Source organism: Gymnogyps californianus, chromosome 13 (assembly GCF_018139145.2).
Source record: "Gymnogyps californianus isolate 813 chromosome 13, ASM1813914v2, whole genome shotgun sequence".
NCBI classification, from domain to species: Eukaryota; Metazoa; Chordata; class Aves; order Accipitriformes; family Cathartidae; genus Gymnogyps; species Gymnogyps californianus.
Window position 1 is genome coordinate 7,593,173 of NC_059483.1, and position 22,156 is coordinate 7,615,328.

The 22,156-nt window shown below is 39.8% G+C and overlaps 1 protein-coding gene across 1 annotated transcript in view; it reads right to left on the reverse strand.

Moving 5' to 3' along the window:
* The window catches only part of SLC25A26 (solute carrier family 25 member 26), a 90,340-nt gene that overhangs the window by 62,059 nt on the left and 6,125 nt on the right, over positions 1-22,156 (reverse strand). The window contains exons 4-5 of the mRNA XM_050904637.1: positions 7,722-7,826; positions 6,218-6,265 (exon numbers count right to left, since the gene is read on the reverse strand). Coding sequence (XP_050760594.1) covers positions 6,218-6,265; positions 7,722-7,826 — 153 coding nt within the window. The remainder of the gene's footprint in view (positions 1-6,217; positions 6,266-7,721; positions 7,827-22,156) is intronic.

A 22,156-nucleotide genomic window follows, 5' to 3' on the forward strand; every position in this document is an offset into this window, starting at 1 on the left:
CATAGTTTTCAAAGTGTTTTTTCTGTTCAAAGACCCTAGATGCAAGGCTGTAGTTTTCAAAATACAGAAACACTCTGCATATATGAAATTCTTTTCATCTGAAGATATCCACTGATGTTAGACAGATGCAATAATTGTATGCTCCATTGGTAAACTGCAAATCAATGGCAGCAAGGATGGCTGCATTCTGCTTCTAACCAGTATATATGGATACTGGACCTAGCCTGAGAAAGAGGGAGCGTTCAATCGGAAAATCTGAGGTCATTGCACATGCTTGACCAAAAAAAAAAAACCAAACCCAAAAAAAGACGACACCCCCACACACACACTTCAACAAGGAATTTGCTTTAGGTCTCTGTCCAGTTTATTTGCCATTCAGGCATGTCACAAAACCTACTTCCCACAACTGGTAAATCAGAAAAACCAGGGTTATTTTGTGGTCTGTAAAAGTCATTTATAAGTGCTTTTTGAGATCTCCATTTTCATTTCCAAGTACTTTTCCAGCGTTTGCAGGGAGAAGGTAATAAGCATAACCTACAACAGCGAAGGACAGTTATTCCTTTTGTCCATTTATCAGTGTTCCAGGTCACGAGCTAGGATGTGCCTGAGCCCTTATCCCAGAGCATGGACTTGTCTCCTGCTCTTACTCCACCAGAATTACCTTTAACCCTTATACACCTTTCAAAATGAAAATCCCTTGAATATAGATATCTAGAAGGATACAAGTGTACAAGTGATACAAGAGCTGATACAACTCCAGTGATAGGCTTTCCAAGACAGAGTAGTGTTAAGGCGGGGAGAAAGCAGGACTTATTTTTTCAACTTTTCTCCTATTAATCACATCACGTAACTTCTGCACATTTTTCCACATGGCAGGGACTAGCTAGTTAATCCATTTTACAGTTCCTATCCCTTTCATGAGACCGTTGTTGTTTTATATGGAAACACTCAAGCCAAAGAAATGCTAGTTGCTCCGTAAAAGTCAAAAATCCAGTGTTACGGATCCTGCCTGGCAAATACCTGGTTAAACCTAACCTATCTAGAATAGCAAAATAAAATAAAGCCAGCTCAGTTTTTGAGAAGGTAACAAAAGACAGATACTGCACATATTTCATTAAGGAGGATGTTTATTTTTCCAAATATTGTATTAAGATAGCGTCCTGTTTGCCTATTTCTATCGACATCTGCTCTGTAATACACAGAGAATGACAGAAGATCAAAGTTTTAATTGTGCAAGTAAAAGAATGTATTAATAACATTCTTTCTGTCCTACAGCAACAGAGATAAACTTAAAAAAAACCCTCTAACAGCTAGGAGAACAGGATATTTATATAAAGATGTCCTAACAAAAGAAAAGCATGCAAAACTACCTTTAGTGGATAAACAAACTAGGCTCCCTGTTTGCAGACTGTTCCCTATTAAGCTCAGCCCTCAGAGATCCCCTCCCTCCCTCAGTCAACAGGGTCAACATATCTCAGCCGGGTTTCCCATTTTTATATAAACTCTTCTCAGCATCCTTTGTTCACTGACCCTTTAAATTTAGGAAAATGCAGCAGGTGTGCCTTTAAGGCCCATTTTGCTGCTACTTGCTTTAGATTCCCTCTCCCAGGTAGTAAGTCATTTAAGAAGGGGGGTTTTTGTTGGTCTTTTTTATGCTAGCTCCTCCTTCGTCTGCATAGGCTGCACTGCGTATCCTCCATATCCCTTTTGATACACACATTATAACAGGACACTAGTTCTGTGGCATACATACAAACAGTACCTCCTCCTCAGGAGACATTATTACTTCTTGGCTTTCTGAGATTGGGAAGAGCCTGAATTTGTTGCCTGTTTGTCACACTGCTGCCACTCATTAATGCAACAGCATACTTTGAACTAGCTGTCCCCCTCCTCCTCAAAATGAATATAGCACGGAGTGCTCTCTCCCTCCCAAGACAGCAGTAGCTGCCTTTATCCACTTAGGGCTCCAACGTGCATACACTGAAGGGAGGGGAAAAAAAAAAAAAAAAAACCACCCAAACCAACCCACAATTGTACTAACTTAAAGAACGAGGACTCCGAAAAGTAATGACTAGGCTATCTCACTGAGAGTAAGATCAATAGCATGCTGTACAAGAGTGGGTTCAGATTTATCAGCAGTTTTCTTTCAAATTCAGAGCTTCGAGATGAGTTCTGAAACAACGTTGTCAAGTAAAGCATCATTACCACCTCTACCTGAATGGAGGCCACCACAAGCAGAGAGCCTGAATTGTCTCAGAAAAGTCTACGAGGCAACACAGAGGACAAGCTTACTCAGGGCTACCTGCACAGCGAAGACTGACATTTGAAAGCAATTCTCAGTCTCCTTTCAAGACATCTGTGAATTATAAAGAGCCAGTCGTCCTCCATCCCCTTTGTCTTCAAGGAAGAGTTTAATATTAATTTTAGCTCCTTTTGAATCTACTTCTGGGCTAGGGCCCAGTCCATCTGCAATATTTTTAAAAGCGACAAATTAGATTAAAAACACACAGAACACCCACTCAGGACTCACTCAGTTCTTCCAAACTATGGTAACTCATGACAGAAGGGACGCTACAGTTAACCATGGCACTGCTTGTGCAAAGCTGAAACCTGCACACAGACACACCGAGGGTGAAGTAACTCATTGTACAGCAAGCTATTGTACACAGGGAAACCGGACAAGGCACTTCCCTTTCTTTTGTGTTGTCCTCTCATTCGTAATAACGTCCTTTAAGACATCTGCTAGAGTCCTGTAACATTAATGGAAATGGAAAAGCTCCAACGGGAACTCAGGGGTTTCTCTCTTTTTCCCATGAACTGAACATCATGGAATTTTAACAGATGTTCTACTTGGTCATAGTTAATAAAATGAATTATGCAGGAATTAAAAATCTGGCTCCATTTGCTTATATAAGATCTCAGCAGCAGAACTACATTCCCATTAAGAAATTCTAGAGGATTTACAGTGGATTTTATAGTCTGCTCCTGCCTTGTTATGAGATGGCTGGAGATTTTACAAATGAACTTGTCTCTGTTGTGGAAAACATGAATAAATTTACCTGTTCATTGACTGTTCTTAGTCGCATGATCCAGTTTCGACACCAGTACACTCTGGTACACTACAACCATAGGAAAGGACAATTCTCACTTGAATTTGCTTTGGAAATGACATCATGGGAATTCCACATCGTTTCACAGCCTCCGATTTCTGCCATTTATTCAAAGTCTCATTCAGCACCCTCATAACCATACTCCCACTTTGTGCTTCATCACAAAAGCTTTCTTCTTGGAGCATGGATGTCTCTTTTGAGCTACTACTGCCAACAGAATGATGCACTGTACCTCACTCCCCTTTCGATTTTAGGATTAGTTCAGTGTAACTACATCAAAGGAAGATGTAAAGACCAAAATGTAATGGAGATGTGAGAGAAGAGGCACCAAAAAGGAGGTAGGTTGAAAGAGTCATAGCCAAAACCTCCAAGCATTGAGGTTCACTCAAAGAAAGTTATTTCCAAAAGCATTACATATTTAGCCATCTTCCTTCTCTTCTAATATTCATCTGTACAGAAAGTATTCTGATGAGAAGATAAAGGGGATAAGTGAAAGAGTGAGAATCAAAAATGAAGGATGAAACAACTACCTTGCACCAGAACAGAAGCAGAACAGCAGCTAATGCAAATTACATGGAGCAGAATAAGGCTGTCTTGAAAAGATCTACAATGCTATAGTAAAAAAGATGGGATTTCAACATTGCACTCCCTTTATAAACAATCAGACTCCTTTTCACTTAAGTCCAAGCAATTGGCAAGCAGATCTCTCTCCAGGCACTGAAATCTGCTTTATGTAATATGCAAAAATTTATCCCAATGCAACAACTAAAATTAACCATTCTTAAATTCTGGCTCAAGAGTTTTGCCAGCGCAAGGATGTCATCATCTGAAAAGCATCAATATTCCCAGCCTCTTCCAATTATTTTTTTTTAAATGAAAAATCATGCATTGAAGCCCCTCTATCCAAAAATCCCACTCCACTGTAACTAAACAAAGGGTTTTGTGTAAGTAAAGAACCAAAGCATGTAAACAAACTCTGTAAGTATAAAAGTCAGCTGGAATTAAATATCAGTCTATATATGCTATGCAGCTACCTGGATGTGTCCAATAATGAATTAATATAGATTTTTATCTGAAAATAAAGACTTTCCCTAAAGGAAGAAGTGTACTTAAAGAGAAGGGAAAATACCAAGATTAAATGTCAGGCTTACAACACTTCCAGCTGAGGGTTCAATATGCTGTTCTTACTCGAGTGGACATTGCTTTACAATATTTAGTGTCAGAAAAATGCAACGGTCTTAACGGTGTTAAATTCAAAGATTTTTTTTTTCTTTTAAACATCACCTATGATTTGTTTCATTTTGAAGAGAAAGCGCATTTCATTTGGTAATCATTTATTTCTCATTCTATTGGACAGATTCTCCCAAAAAGCAATACTTCAACTGAAATCAGTTCTGAAGGATCTTTTATGAATATACATAATGGAGAGGACCCCCATTAAATTTCCAACAAAGTGCTGCCATTTTGAGTAAACAAAGTTATCTCAGCAGGGTCACACACTATGCCATGAATATGGTCTGCAAATTAATTACCACCCTGACATATGTCAAAACAAATTTTAAGGAGAATAGCACACAGTAATAACCATGTGTTTTATCTACCTGTTAGTATGCAAAAGTTGTATTCAATGGGATCTAAATTTATTCATTTATTCAGAACCCCTCAGAGAAATCAAAATGATTCGTTGGCCTTTTTTGCGCGTCTCCAAATGAAATCTGAGTGAATAACATGTGTTTAGTGAGCCAGAAAATAAGTACAGGATGAAGCTCTGGTAGGTGTTACGTTTCAGAAAAGCAGGTGTCATCTCTGCACAAATAACTAATTTTTTAAACACTCAAAACTGCTAAAATAGACTGCAGTGCATTATCATTTGTCAGCACTTTAAGGAACACTAGATTTGGTATTTCTTATTTTAGGTAACATTCATCTTTATTCCATAATTGTAACAAGAGCTGGCTAACATAACTGTCCTAAACACAGTCTTCAAGCATGAAGAAAGGCTTTTAAAAGCAGAGCTATTGAATGAAGGCTTAAGAAGCCTCTGCAACTGGCTTTATTATCAATGGCAACACAGCCAACAGATCTGAGCCTGTGTTTAAAAAACAAAAGCAGCAAAGATCCAAACCTAGTTTACTCAGTTGAGTTATATAAGGAGAGGACAAACCCACACATATCACACTGAACACAGTAAATAAAAAACCCTTCCTGGACAATAGCTGTTATGTTTTCATAGGAATTGAGCCTCGTCTCTTTATTTGAGGTACTCATGGTGCAACTTCTGCTTTGTCAAAAGATGACCTCCTGGGATCTGATTCTGAAACAGCTTTAGACTGGGAGTTCATCAGTATGTTTTTCTACTTCTTTTATAACCTGCCTTCAGTTGACACAGCATATCAAACACTTCCATGACACTAATCCTGTAATTCACAGTACGTTTATGAAGAGATTTTAGTATAGGAACTATCTTCTCCCAAGCAGGCCAAAATATTTTTAGCTCCAGTCTTTTTCCAGCAGTGAAGTACTTCTGATTTAGAATTAAGTAATGCCATATCACATCTACAGACTGGATGACTAAATGCATTTCTTTCACGTTTGGAAAAAAAAAAAAAGAAAAAAAAGAAAAAGAGAGAGCACAATCCTCCCTATATACAGATGATAGATAATCTCTTGGCATCTGCTGACAAATATATTTAAAGAAAGCCTAAATCTGTCTGTGCCAAACTTGGCCCGATGCCACCAGTTCACCATTGTTGGCATACATACTTCACATGATGCAATCACAAGACTTGAGGAAGTTTCCAGTACTTTATTTTATGGCTTTCATCATGTTAACATATACATTTCCATCCTTTTACAGTTTAGCAGCAACAGAACTGAGACACAGGATGGTAGATGACTTTTTGCATGTATCGCAGGTTTTCTTAGTGCACATTATCAGTATTCTATTTAAATTACAGACTAGTAACTTACCTAGAATGAAATATGCTAGGATTTAGAGCTTATGGTTAGAGCAATTGATCTTAATTCTACTACTATCTCTTGTTAGAAAACAAAGTAAGGCAAAGGAATCAATTTAAAAAGAAAAAAGAGAAAGACAAGTGTTTTACCTCTCTTAATACTGTGCTTTTATAACCCCGATAAAGTCCTTGAATACCCTGTAAACCAACAAAAGAAAGCATCAGCTATAGGGAATTAGTTTGCCAAAGACCACAATTTATCAGTGATGACGAGGCAAGCATTACAGCCTTACTGAGTGTCAGACCTGAACTTCTTGCAAATTGACTATATTGATTATAACATTGTATACTGTATTCCATGATTTACAATGCCGGAGGGGTTTAATGTTCATTTCAAAGATCATTTAACCACTGTTCAGAATAATCAGTTATATAGAGAAGAAAATATACCTTACAGTTAAAATTAAAAGGCCAAGAAGGCACAGAAACACATTACTTCAAACTCTACTTGCCCAATATTTTGGTCTAGAAGTAGCCACTATCCCATAAATGTTTTGAAACTACTACTCTTCTGTTTAAATAGCCCATGCAAAATGAACCCATAGGATGACACAGCTTCCTATGTCCACCTTCTTAGCCTGGATTCAGAGCTTTTATCAAGACAAATATTTTGTATTTTTAACCAACGGATAATATTCAAAACAATTAAAATTTTATTTTGTAAGTGTATATAAAATTATGTTTAATATCTTATGGGACAGTTTTTTCCAGTGTTTGGCAAGTCTTATGGTTCTCTGGCCAGCTACAAAGAAGGCGAAAAACATACGGTTTTGAGAGCACCAGCTTTTAGAGCAGAATGATCAAGTCACAGAAAGAAGTTCCAGCGACCATCTTGTGCAGGGTTATCACAATAGTTTTCATTTACAAGCAAATAAAAATCAAGTGGATCATTTAAAGACATAAATACATATTTATGTCTTCCTTTTCCAGGCTTTTACACACGGAAATGTGTATAATATTTTTCCCCACAGTGTTTTCAGGAGCCACTTTCTCTTATGGAATACAACTTGAAAAACGCCCCTTGTGAGACTCAGTAAAAACAGTGGTGAACAGGTTTTTACAGGAAGAAACAGTAAAACTACTGAAAAGATGACAAAAGCCCTTATTTTTCAAAAGTTACCAATACTGGATGAGCATTCATTTCCAGAGCTCCTACAGAGCCTCTCTGAAATGGTGCCTTCAGGACATCTCCCCTAAAGCCTGCTTAAAAAACTGGAAGCCATTCAGCAAACTCTAGATACAGAGACTCAATGTTCTATTGTCCCAGACAAGGACTGTTTGCATAAATACAAGCAGAGCTTTGGAAATTGGAAAGCTAAATCCCTTTTTTTTTTTTTTAAATGTAGGTACCCCATATAAAAAGAGGAGGAAAAAGAGTTGTTTAGCGCGTGCATGTAAGTGCATGCACATGGGGGAGGTGGGGGTTTCGTTTCTTTAAACATAACATGCCAATCGCTTTTAACAACAGAAGAATAGATGGGAAAGTGCTGGGAGAGCACAGAACTGGAATAAAGTTGTAGGAATGCTTCTCGACATGTATGGCACTAAGTGGGAAGAATGAAGCAACTTCTTTGAAATTTTGCTCTGAACTCACCTCCTGGTACAAGGTGTGGGAGAGAATCCGGAGGGTACTTGAGGAAGGAGAAACCTGGGCCCTTTGCTTGACAACCTCAGATGGAACCCGTATGAGGCATGCAACCTGCAAAAGAACAGTATGTTCAGAGAGCAACTCCTTTTGCTGCCTTGCTCTTCATATAGAAGACACATTTGGAGATTGTTCCAAGTACAGAAACCTGAGAAACAAGGAAATAATTTTTGTAATTATATGAGTTGAACTTAAAAGCTGTTTATGAGCAGCTTATGTATTTGCTCTGAGAGCTGTGTACTTTCTGAACGCAAAATTGTACTAATGGAAAAATGGAAGTACCCTTGAAATTTTTAACTTCCAAACCAGAAGTAGATTTGGGTGGGGAAAATCACCAATGAAACCAAAATTTTGAAGCCATCCTGTCTTTTGGCAGCCACAGGAATTCCCCCCACACACACTTTCACAGATACAAACTGGAGATTCAGGACTTGAAGAACAACAAACTTCTTTCCTAGGTAGTTCCTTTGTGCCCTCTAGTGACTGATAGCAAGCGACACTCTGGTTAGCTTTAGATGCACACAATATATTCAAGGTTTACCTCAAAACACACACTGGATTTCATTCAAGGTGAAGCGTTGGATTGATTCTTTCCTACACAATGAATTTACTAGGCAAGAAAGGCCCCTGCAGCTGGACATAATAATGTGGCTGCCATCACAAAGCTCCAGCTTTTCTGAAAAAGCCAGACCTGGCTTTAAAACATTCACCTGCCACTTCAGCTTCAGGTAGGAGTTAAGCTTGTGTGCACATAATTTTGAGGAACGAGGATCCTGAAGTGTCAGAGAGTTACAAGCCTCTCATCTCTCTGGAAAATGCCTGTTTATCAGCACTTAAACTTTTAGGAAGAGTTTGTCTTCAGTTGGCCCCAGGAATACTTAAAGCAGTGCTGGGACTGGTGGGAAAACACTGGAGACACCATGGGCCTATGCCAGATTTTTAGCCTTCCTTGATCCCATCCTGTGCTGGGCTCAGGAACACGCTGTGGTTCCTAGACATAAAGGTGATCATTAAGTACTTCAAGTCAAGAGCAACCTAGGTGAAAGCTGTCCATCTGAAGCAGCAAACCAAGCTGCTAACTCAGAAACCCACACGTGCCAAAGAAAGTTCAGGAATTCGCTGCCAGATTGCACAGAGACAGTAACTTGAGTAGTCATCTGTGGGTAACATAGTACAAGGTTTAAGTTCCATTTTCACAAAGACACTAAGAAAAAGTCTTTTTCCCTGTTACATTCCTACAAGTTTACCAGACAACAATATCCAGAAGTCATTACAAACAAGATCTAACTCCATGTGCTCTTCAATTCTCAGGGTCAAAAATAACAAGTGACCCCAATCTGTCAAGAAAATAAGAACTGTCGAGTTTTTTGATAGTTCAGCATAAATATTTATAGAACTTCATGCTTCATAACACTCCATGTCCTTATATTAGCTTTTTATTCCTTAAAAATATGGAGGCAGGAGGAAAGCTTTAAAAAGGCTCGGTTGAAAACAATCTAGTCAATCAAGACCAGACAAAGAGCGCAGCGTGGCTTCCTGACATCTGGGGTGCTGCAGTTTTGGCAGAAGAAGGGTGGCTACAAAGTAACGTCTCCATTTCGCCCGGACTACTTGGGGTGCATTTCATTTCAAATTAACTTTGATGTTTCTCCCATTTGAATTTGCGCTTACGAGGGAGCCTGTGGCTGCACAAGAACAAAAACAGTGATTACATTGTGCTGTTATGAAAGGAAATAAAGGCTCGTGTCACCCGGGCTGTGCTGTCAGATTGGCTCCATAGGGCACTTCTGGAACCAAAAAAGCCACAAGCTGCAACTGCCAACATCAGACTGAACGGTGACATTTTCGCTGTGCACCTGAACTTACAACGTGTTACCTTATTTGTTCCTACATGTGTACCTTACTATCAATAACAATCTGAGCAGTCTTTTGATGTCAAACACAGGCCTCTAAAGGGAAGTATGCAAGATTAAGTTCACACGTATCTTAGTAGCCCACAAGGTTAAAAAAAAAGTAACAACCTGGGACAGATGGGTGCAAAAAAATCTCAAATCTATTACGCTCAGATCTCAATCACTGCAGTGCCTTCCAGGTAACGCTGCCAAAGTTAAAAGAACACAACACACATCTTCACGATTTGCTTTCTTAGCTAAATATGTTCAAGCAGCGCCAGTATAACACTGCACCAAGAGAATTCATACTTAAATTTTCAGACATCTGAAAGCTATAAGCAAATTGCACGAGCAACGGTGAAAGACATAATTGTGCAGCTGCTCCACAGTAACTGTCCACATATATGTTTTTACCTGCATTGACTACTAGATAAATAGACATGGAAGACAGATAATAATGTGACCTCGCACGGTGGGAGCCCATTCACCTCCCTAATCACCAAGATCCTAGGAAGAAATTGCTTTTTAATCTCTTGGCTGTTTACATAGATGTAGCCTGTTGCTTGCCACTGAAGAGCACAATACAGCCTGCCAAACTCAGGCCATTCCTGGTGCATCCTACCGGTTTTGGGGATGACCCCGTGACAAATTAGCTCTCTGTCGAACATCTGCATAGCCAGCCATGGAGCGGGTACAGCAGTGGGCCCTCAGCTAGCTCAGCTGACATTAAAGCATCAGACAACACCCTTTTGATAGGGGCCACGCTCATTTTTCCAAGCAAGCTCTGGAGCCAGGAGTTATTCCCATCTTTTGATGGGAGCAGAAAGACAGAATCAAGATCCTACAGACCAAGTTCAGGGGAAAAATGGGTGCTGTCCTATAAGATCCTTCCTTGTTTACCAGGTCAGGTAATACAATTCTCCAGTTCTCAGACTCTCCCCCATGTCAATGCACGTGTATACATACCATAAGGGTAGGAAGACAATAACACTGAAACAAAAGGCTCAAGGGTTTTTAGATTTAAGCTTTAACAAAACTCAATTTTACAGCTACAAGCAAAGCTATTATTAGTTTACACAGCAGATATGCAGAAATGACAATATTAGCATCTATTATCTTTCTAGCCTTTTAATACTATAACCAATTCTGAACAAAAGAGTACTGAATTTCAAAATCCTGGTCTTAAATCATTACCAGGTCAAAGGGTGACTCCAGTATTTAGACACAAACCTAAGCGCGTTTTTAATTTACTGACTTGCATTAGCCAGTTAGGGACAAAAGCTAAAAATAGGACTATGTTGTTAACATTCATCTATGTATTGCTAAGGCAGTATATCTTCCAATTAAATGAAGGTAATTTTTTTCCTCTGTCAGTTCAGGGAAAAGTGTTTTAACTTTTGGATACTCCTTGCATGCATCAATGCTGCCATCTCCTGGTCGGATCAACGTTGGAACCAGACTTTCCTGGTTGGTCTGACCAATGTCTCGACTGATCGTGAAGAATGACCAGTGCAATTAAAGTCTCAAAAGTGCCTTAAAGTCAACACAAAGCGTCTTTATATATACCAATTTAAACAGTTTGTTTCAGTATATCTGAAGCCTGTTCTTATGTGTCTGTAGCTAACAGAAAATAAGATCTGCTGCAAATAGCATCAGGAACCTGCACAAAGCCTTTTGCATGGGCTCACCTAAGTTTATTGGAAACACCTCATCTTAAAGCACTAACTTCGGCATAGGGGCCAATCCTACTTAAAGCTGGAGCAGCTGTTCAGAATTAGGCAGTACTCATCTAATTCAGCAGCACAAGGCTATCGAGCATTCTTGTCTAGACAATAACACAAGACATAATAAAAAAGAACAAAGAGGGGATAGCCCTGCTTACAAGGGGGTTCGGTGCAAGTAGGTCATCCAGGCCTTGACGATTCAATAGCCAGGGAACTGCAAAAGCTGCAAGATATACACAGCTCACTGCTTATTCAGGGAAACCAGCAGCAAACACAGCCTACCATGAAAATGGCTGAAGAAAACTCCCAACCAAAAGGAGGTTTTCATTATTTTTTTTTTTAAAATGATTTTGTGGTTAACGTGACAAAGAATCTGAAGTAGCTGGTTGGACTAGAAAGAACCCATTGCATCACCACTGCAAATTCTGGAGTCAGCACTTATCTGCAAACCACCATGACACCACTTCTAGTTCACTAGCAGGTCCTTGCTCCTCTATGCAATATGTTCTGTTCTTTATGCAAAGCCAAACAGAAAACAGTGACAACATCTTTAGAAAAGAGCACAACTCCTCCTGGTTTTTCAGAGCTATATTATTATCATCCAAAAATTAACATAGCCCATTTAGATTAACAGCCTTTTGCTTCCATCCTTTGTGCTCCAGGCTAACCATTTTCTACACGACTGGTTTTGTAGGATTTAGTAGAGAATCAAAGATAACATGCATTTGTTTTTAGGCACCTATACTACAGTTTGACCACCAACCTTGCAGGCATGATCTGTGCATGAGATGTATCCAGAAACATTTGAAAGAGGACAGAGCAGGTGTTACAGCTGCTATTAAGGGCTTATGCTGGGTATCTAAATTGGGCTGACGCATGGCAGGTTTTTCTCAGAACCAGGAACACAGCTGGTACAATACTATTAGCAGTTTTGTACCCCTAAGGAGAGCAGCTTGAGAAAGCATTTCCTTATGCAGCCTGGCATGCACCTTGCACAGCTGATGATCTGACTCACACTCTTAAAAGCTCCCACAACCATAGAGTCTGAGCACTTCTTATCTTTAATAAGAGACAGATATTACCCATGCTCTTAAGACAGGCTACTGAAGGGCAAAGACTAAGAGCCCATTCTGTTAAGATGCTGGCACCTGATGTGCTCCTGGCTAACGAGCTGATCTATTCTCTGCACTAACCTAGGCTTAGGTGAGGATCAAAACCAAATTTTTTCCACTCAGTAATCAGCCAGCCATTCTGCTACAAGGGAGGAGAAGAGTAGTCTGAGGATAGAGAACGGTTCTGGAATACATTCGTGGCTGGTGATTTAGGAACTCGCATTCAGTGACTCCGAGCAAATTTCTGGCTTGCATAGCTAAGCCTACTTTGAAAACTGGGCACAGAAACATGCAGTAAGCTCCAGAAAACTCTTCTCTGTTGCAGCTTTAAACCCTTTAGAACACTTTCTAAAGGATTTTAATTTTAAATTTCCCAAGCAGGAGGTTAGTTTTAATGACTTTATCTGTCTGAGTAGGCTGGGAAGCTTTAATTGATGTTCACCATATAAATATAATTTAATACTTAATACAGAACTAAAGGAACACACCTGGGGAGGGTTACTCTTAAACATCATTTGCATAACTTTATCCTTAATCAAATAAGAATCTAATTTATGACACTATACAACTTTGTATCCAGAGAGCAGAGACTTTAAACTAAACCTCACAATGCCTTTGCAAGATAATCACTAACCCATTCAGGAGAAAAAGCTGCTGCACAAAAATGACAATAAAGAGGCTATGACTTATCAAAGGACGTATGTTTAGGCTGCAGTCAATCTGGCAACAAAATCCTAATCTCTCACCCCATTCTTGAAGGTCAGAAGGATTGCCTGCTCCAACATAATGCAGAAAGAGCAAGAAGAACTGCGCAACTCTAAAACCCCATTCAAAGAAGAAGCAATAAAGATGTTTTGGTGGTTTTTGTTTTGGTGGTGGTTTTGGTTTTTGTTTTTTTTTTTTTTTTTTTTTAAGTGCTCTCTGTATTAGCCCTGGCCGTACTCCTGCAGACAAAAGCTACCTTATAGCTCAGGTTTGCTTTGTCATTGGTTTTTTGGTTGTTTTTTTTTTTTAATATAAAAAAAGCTGCTTCCCAAAATAGGTCAATAAATATGACATAATCTGAGCATCTCAATTTCTATGTCAAATGCTCCCTTCTAAGTAGGAAGTTACTATTCTTCATCTGAAACATGAAAAATGTCCTTTTCCATTCCTCAGATAACTGAATGATTAAAATAATAGGCGAGTCTAAAATTAAGAGATCTTAAATTGCACTGATTTTCTTTGGATCCTGAAAAAGAAGGGGAAATTCCCCTCTTGGTTCAAGTCAGAGGCTCTCAACAAACCTTGAATTCAGCACTGCAGCTTTCCATGCCTCTCTAAACTGAAGTTTCTTTGGTTCTTCAGATCTCACTGGGATTCCCCTCTCCAACAGAAGAGAAAAAGTGAACTTTTTCGATGCAATACTATGAGATTAGCAAAGTATTTCATCCTCCAAATAATGGTTTCTAAACTCTGGTCACAAGTCTTGGATTGGGAACATTAGGTAGTGGGGGAGGTGGGGAGCATGAGATGTATCTGTAGACAGAAGATGAACTGCCTCACCCTTTCCACCACCAGGAAAATTAACGGAAAAGCAGAGAGACATGAAATACACATTTGTCATTTGGTTTCATATTTTCTTTGAACAAAGAAGCCTGAACTGCTGCAATTATAGACCCATAACCGTTCATACACCAATAAACCTTCATCTAAATAATTGTTGCCCTTCTGACCAAGACAGAACAAAAATATAAGTTTCTATGGTCTGTAATTTGCTGCGGGTCACAACTCAAGTTTTGAACAAGCCCTTCCACACATGCTTGTCAGCAGGCTGTGCTGCCTGCTAAAGCACAATTGAAGTGGAGAATTGAAGCGTTAACACCTATTTTAATGAGGAAATTGTCTCCAGGGATGACAGAAACCACCCAATATAGGTACTGTCCACTACCAGTTTCTGCGTTAAGTGCCAGCCCCAGAGAAAAAGTGTTCATCTTCAAAATAAAACCTCAGCATATGCTGATCTTATTTTCCCCTTCCACACTCATGCACAGCACGGATGTGCCCTTCCAGCAGAGTTAAATACAGTCCTGTGCAAAGCTGCTGGGGTCATGAACAGGTGACTCCACTCCTAATCCAAACCCCATGGAGAGAACAAGTTTTGACTAATGGGCTCTGGATGGGACAGTTTAGACAATGCCAAGCTCTTCATCCCTTCTCTTCCTCTGACTGACACAACAGGGCCTTCATTAATTTAACTGCAGCTCCCCTGTATGCTGGCAGGAAACATTTCTTCAAAGAGCAATCTCACCCAGCAAGATTCCTCAGATCTCAGCACTTCCCAGAGCTTAAAAACATACTATTTCAGAGATTAGACCATTCACAGGGACCAAATGTCACAAGCACTTGGAAAACCAGAGCTTCTGCACAGATGTTTTCAACTTCCTCCAAGTTTCCACCTTAGATGACTTCACCTGGAATCTGCAGAGCTGTTTTGCAGAGTGTTATTTCACCCTGTCATTGTCAAACCTAAGTCAGGTCCTTACTATTGCTTTCCAGAGCTCCTTTCTTCCTGCTCCAGAGCATCATCTGCACCACCACACACTTCTTCCTTCACAATGGCCATCTTGGCTGAGCCTTTTCACCCCAGCTGCCTGAAGTCCTCAGCTGGCTCCTTGTCCATCACTTGAGTAGCCCTCTCAACATGGGCTTCTGCCCCCTCTCAGATTTCCTTCCCCACACATGGCTCTTCAATTGCCCAGCTACATGCCCTACAACCCTTGCTGTGAGTTCCCTGCCTACCTCTCCATCAGCCATGTCAGATACACCTTGGAAAGCTTTTGTCCTCAAACAGTGGAAATCTGTGCTGAGTTCTCTTCACAGCAAGGAGAAACTGTTATCCCAATTATATCAGTTAACAGGCAAAGAACAGGGAAAGGTCGTGAAGCTGACAAGACTGACACTAAACACATCTTTACAGAAGTACTTCTCACTGCAGATGTTTTGAAAGTTTGTGTGCTTTGCATAACTAAATTGGTCTTTCAAAGTTTAATCCATGTAGACTTTTGTTTCCTTTTTGAAACTGAACCTAAAACTTACCGAAAGTGGCCTGCTGTTATGCACATCTCTTTTGTACTCCAGCACAAACTGTCCCACTTATTTTCCTCAGTACAGTCACAAGCAGTTGGTTTAAACTTGAGAGGCAAAAATGAAACAGCTGAAGAGCTTTAAAAAACAAATCTTCCTTAACCTGATTGATGCTTGAATCATAAATTACTACCACATTTAAACATAAAAAGCCTTAAAGCCGAAGAAGAGTAGACTCTTAATTCAACCTACAGAATTGTCTGCATGATCCATCCCAGCAACTCTTCCACCACTGAGAGTCTGTTAAACTTATTTTAAAAGGCTTAAGAAACTAATCACATCCACCAGCCAAACTGTTCTTTCAGCAAAAGTAGCACAGTGCATCCCGTCCAGCATAAAACTGTTTCCAAGGAGCCAAGTGGGGTCAGGCTGTGTTACAGGAGGACAAACGTTAATGAGATTCCAGGCAAGAGAACACAGGCAATATTTTCTGAAAAAACATTAAGTCTCCTGTTGAAAGATGACTAGTATTTTACAATTTGCTCAGTCTCTTGAGGTTACATTGGCCCAGAACACGGAAATTTCAACTACATTGTATTTTATCAAGTATTTCCCTTACTCTTTCCTACAGCCTTTTCACTTAAAGAATTACGGGCTTGTCCACATATGGAGTTATTCAGAATAGTTATTCCTGACAAACCCTGTACAGAACCTTACTTTGGAATAAACCTACCTTAAACTATCTCAGACATTTCCAAAGCTGACTCTGGCAGAATATGTTGCAAGCCAGGAAATCCACCAGGAAACACTTTCAAATTATTTATTTCTCACTTACACTCTTTAACCCAAATTAGATTTCCTCTATAGACACTTTGAGCTACAAATATTTCTAAATCAGCTGAATATCAGCCCTAGGATTGAAAGAAAAGAGATGACAACCATCATGCTTTTACTCTTTACTGCAAAGTAGCATGTCCTCTAAGCCCTGAATTGAGTAGATAACACAAACCAATCTAGGAAGGGCAGCTGATGAAGAAGAGGCAACACATGCAGTTAACATGGAGCATACAAGAGAAGATCAGCATGGCTGGCTGGTTAGGTGTTTGACAGTTCTTAATTTGCTGTTTCAGCCTTTAATTGTATGATGAATTTGTTGGCAGCATTTGTGGATTCATGCCTCCATTCATCTTTCTTTACAACCAATTTTCAGCTGCAGCTCTAATTTGAGTTTCCATCCGCTCTAACTATGCTCCTTCTCCACTAGCTCTTAATGGCAGCAGTCTCACCTTCACAACCATCTTCCAACCACTCCTCAGCTACGCTTCTGCATAAGGATTTGGCAAAAATCCTGCAGCATCTGTATTGCAGACCTGACCTCACCTAGATTAATTTATGAATATTTCAAAATCCACCATGATTAATTCAAAAGACCACCTACATTGCTGCACTCCCCACCATTGCTCATCTTGCCAGGGTCAGCACATTCCCCTTCTCAATGCCTATATGCATCCAGATATGCACAGCACAAAAGACACAGTCACACCTAAAACGAAAGGCACTGATCAATGAAAATAGCAAAAAAAGCTTAAGTACTGTGGAAGAGGTCCCATCAAACTTTGACTGCTGTCAGACTTTGGATACTACTTTGAATACTATGGTCTGCCAGCCCATACTATACTGGTTGAGAGGAGATAGGATGGAAAGCAGAAAATGTGGCTTTTCGTTTTTAAACAGTTTTGTCCATTTATTAGTTCAGTTCTTATAAAAGGGATAGTTAAAAATTCAAAGCCATTAGCCCAAAGTCTAGACACAATAAGTACTAAATAACTTCTTTGTTGCAGCAGACGATTGTTGATTTAGAAGCAACTCTCCCCAGAGAGTCCAACTTGCCTGTTGAACTGAAAAGCCACATCTTCCAACATGCAAGTTTTGGAGTTTCAAATAGCTAAAATCTTAACTCCATGTCTGATGTGAGCGGCTGTTTCATCTCTGTTAGATTGGGCTCCTGCAAGCTGATCTTCTAGGGCTTACAATGCTGTGAAGCCCTGACCAATTATTCTGCTGGAGATTCTTTCATGATTTCACTCTGGATTTGTCTGACTCATGCTTCTGCCTTTTCCTCAGAACAGGCATTAATAGCAACTTTCTTCTCTGACCTAGCCAGTTACTCTCATGGAATTCATACCAACACACTTTTGGAGATTCCTGTTCTTCTATTAAACTGAAACTAGTCAACTGTTTCAAAGGATACTGCCAGGGCAGAGGGAAGAAGGGGCTGAATCATGGACAAAGAGAGACAGACAACATGATGTTGTCTATCATGTCTAAAATGCCTTTTTTTTCCCCCGGAAAAAAACCCAAGCCTAAAATAATATAAAACATGTACTTTCCTTCTTCATTTGAATTAAAAGCACACTCAAAATGTCATTCTACAGAATCGTGATTTGTAAACTGTAAACTTGCTTGCATTTGGGCTTGCTTCTTCTAAGAAACAAGTTAGGACTAGTGGAAAAAGCTAGCTGAATTCCCCAGAAAGATAATTCCTGCATTAAGAAGCGTTCCTATTTGACACATCCCAACAGCAGATAAAAAAATTCCCAAGTTATTAATACTGAGGGTCAGATGCCAATCACAGGTGAACCACACACTTTGCTCTTATCACAAAAGTATCTTAAGTGGCAACACACTGGAATACACAAGTGAGCTTGGAATTTCACCTTGAAATACCTGTCCTCACCTTGCCCTGTGGAGCCACATGATCCCCTCTCCCCAGTGAAGTAACAAACTTTTGGACATTTAAATTCAAATTGATTCAAAATCCCTCCTTTCTCAAATTTTGGAAAAAAGTTAAGTGTGAGGCTATGCCAAAATCTTTCTTGCTGAGGAGAGCCAAGCCTATCATCTTCGAAGAGAGCAGTCCCTACTTAACCACTCAGAGCTGTCTCAGAACACAGCCGAGGTTTCCATCTTTTCCTATGAGGTTCATGCTCCACCAAAGCCTAGTAGGTAGCCCAAGTTCTAGCATTCTTGCAGCCAGACCAGAAACACCTTTCTAGACCCATGAGCTTGTCCAGCATTTATACAACTCAAGTGACCACAGTGCAGAGACACTGAAGCAGAATGAAAACAAGCCAGATGAGGAACCTAAAGTATCATGGCTACATCAGCTTAAAAATTCAACAGGACAAACCAATGCAGGCACAGTGTCACTAATACGACTCGGCAGCTTTCAGGATCTGAGTTACTCACTCCGTCTGGTGCTACGGCATACTCTGTAGACACACCACTTCACTGCAAGTAACCTGGGATCTGGCAGCCTTGGGGATGCACTGCACAGTGTCAACACATCTCCAGCACTGTAATCCTAAAGTACTCTGGAAACTTACACAAGGACAAAAGCAGCTCAATAACTTCAGCTGGTAATCTACTTCCAGAGCATGGTCATTACCGCTAGCTGCCAAAAGAACAGAACATCTACCTCCCACCCTGGTCCTCAGTCGTCCCCCACACTTTCTCTCACAAGTGAGCTGAAAGTCAAGGTAGCTTGCTTTCCTACAGAGTAGGGGGAAAAAAAACCCCAAAAGACATCGCCAAAAATAGCCAATCAAAAATAAAAGGTCAGAAAGATAAGAGTGAACCTGATATTTACAAGCAACAGCCCAAAACTTTCACTAAGTATCTTGCAAAGCTCAGATCGTAACCATAACAATATCTAAATATTAGATGGAAAAGGCTGTTGTCAGCTAGCTTCTCTAGAACGTGATCCAAACGACTTTATTCTCACCTCCACGGAAAAGCCAGCAGGATGTAAAATTAACTGTGCTGAATCCAACCACTTTGGCACCCATGAAGGAAACCTCATCGGTCAAGCTGGGACAATCTTAAACTTGTCCCATAAAACCATGTTTTCAGGAGGCTGGTGAGGGAGGCCCAAAAGGGGACTTGTCTTTATCAAAGTTTCTTGTAATTAATAGCATATATTAAACCAACATAAAAAATTCTGTACAAATCAATCCGGAGCTGTACAATTAACTCTGGATCTGCAAGACGCACCTGGTTACTATTTAAAATGGGCACTAGGAGGTTAAAAATACTGCTCCTTCTCAGAGTTACTTACACCGCCTTAGAATATTAAAAGTAAAATTTTAGAACATCTGGTTTTCCTTTCCACTCCCTATGATATCATGTTTTCCAAGCACATTTGGCAACTCACTGTAAAGATACAGGCAGACTAAACATACAGGGCAATGTAGAGTCAAGATGAAAAATTCCAAAGCCCTGGATGCAGTAAGCGTGTTTCCTATCTCCAAATTTCAGTTACACCAGTGGTATAATGAGGGTTTTCCCCCCTCTTGGTAACTCCTGTATTCTTCGACCTCCTTCTTCCTTGAAGAGATGAGATACCATATATCTGCCCTCTAGAGTTTTGGCTGTGTCTTTGTCTTTGTAAGTAATTTTTCATGTATTATGGGATATTCAGAGTCCTTATACAGCAAGATTCAGTTATAGGAAAAATAATTATGTTTATCAGGGTCAGATTTTGTATGTACTTTTCTTTATCTCACTCCAGGAGATGAGATTAGCCTTCTATATTCCTCCTGCCTAAAAGGGAAAAAAAAAAAAAAAAAAACACAAAAAACCACGCTACAGCCACTGCCTTTTTACCACTTGGTTTTGTGCCTCCTAGCCTGGAACTGGGAAATTGGACCAAACCAGTTCCAGGGAACTGTGTTTCCCATGAATTTACACAGACTGTAAACAATACAGAAGAGTGACTGTTATAAAAACTAAGAGCTCCCATTTGACCGATTTCTCCCACTTATTTTAACATAACTTGATGCAACCGTTGCATTTTTTCCTCTTTACCTATTTTATTATTTTTACTGGGTCACATTCAAAACACAGATTAGTCACCATTAACATACCTTTAAGCTTAGCACATACTCACATTTTATGGATGCACAAGAAGGTAGCTGACTCATTTATGCTCACCAGTGAAGGAGCAACAAACCTAGAAATCCAACGTTATTTTCTTGCTCTAAATCTTAATTTTTCCGTTTTGTAAAAAGACAGTTTGAAAATGCAAAGAGATGCCTTGGGAGTCCTAACATGACAGAGTCTTTGGCTTATTATTTCACATTTAAAAGCAATTTATATCACAGTAATTATTAAAGTGTACAAAGGAGAAAAAGTACGCATTAAAAAAACTACTGACAAAATAATAGTCCCAGTGGTTATGCCCTGATTAAAACTTAATGACTAATCAATAAAACTATAATTATAACTTTCACCCTAATGCAATTTGGAATAGTTTATATATTTCTATTGATCGGCTAAGACGTTATATAAAACAAATGTGAGAAGATCTTGCTTTGTGCTATTTTTATTACAGGTTTGTTGTAGCAAATCTCTAAATCCCTATCTCAATTATTTTACAGCTTAGTTCTCCCATCACACCAAGAGGAGAAGAAAAGCTAGCAAAAAGCAGAATCTTATTAGCTGAAAAATGGCTGTTACAACATCGCAGTTTCCACACCATAAAGTCAGATTGCCATTTCAATCGATGGCTATCACTAGCTATTTCTCTGGCCTTAGAGTAGCAAGAGCCAAGCACGAGACAGCCCTGAGCAACTCATTTAACTATGCTGCATCTCTGTTTGTCAGCCTGAAAATGAAAGCCTTAAGTGCCTGAGTTGTAAGGGTCACAAGACTACAGACCACCTTGGAAAAAACAGGCAACAGGTTCTGTAATCATGCAAGGAGTCACCTGTAGCCAACTGTTCTCTGGCTGCTGATGATTAAATTATCCAGTTATAGTTTTCTCAAAGAATCCTCACAGGCAGACGAAGTATACTATAAATGACCCACTCGTGAAAGAAGAGACTTTTTTTTTCAGCGGATTTTATCGCAGAGTACTGGCACCTCTTCATGAGCCCAATCGTCATTTTGCTTGATTCTGAAACAGCACTTGAGAAGCTTAAAACACCTCTTGCATCTGCTGTTCCATGAGAAATCAGGCAAACAAGGCATTTAAGGGCTATGCATTGCCATAGTGGTAAGAACCTCTTGCCGATTTCTAACAGCCTTTAGAGAATTTCCATGGAAATAAGTTCTGTGCATTGCCTTAAGTTAGAAGTCATAACCTGACAGCACAGGCTCTAATCAAGATCAAAAAGAATCCACCTGAGGCAGCAACACAAATGTATCCCACCCAGCCCTAAATCTATCACCTTGTATGTACTCCTGCCTATAACCCCTACCAGAGTGGTTAGTAGGTGCTGCATTCATCTGTCTTCATGTGCTTGGTATGTTAAATTAAGTTCCCTGGCTAAGTCCCATTCAATCTAATCAGTATCATTTCCACAGAAGAATAAAAAGTACTTGGGAATCAAAGCTGAACCCACAGAGAGCAGGGAGAGCTGAACTGCTTCCCGTGGGAAGTAGCTAGGCTATGCTGCTATATTAGTGAGGCACCTGTGCTAAGCTAAAATGGCATAGATCCCTCTGCACTCCTGGTAGCTTGGGACCAACCTACAAGTAAGCTAAGCCACCATGAGGAGTATAAATACACAGCTACCTGTAATGGAGAG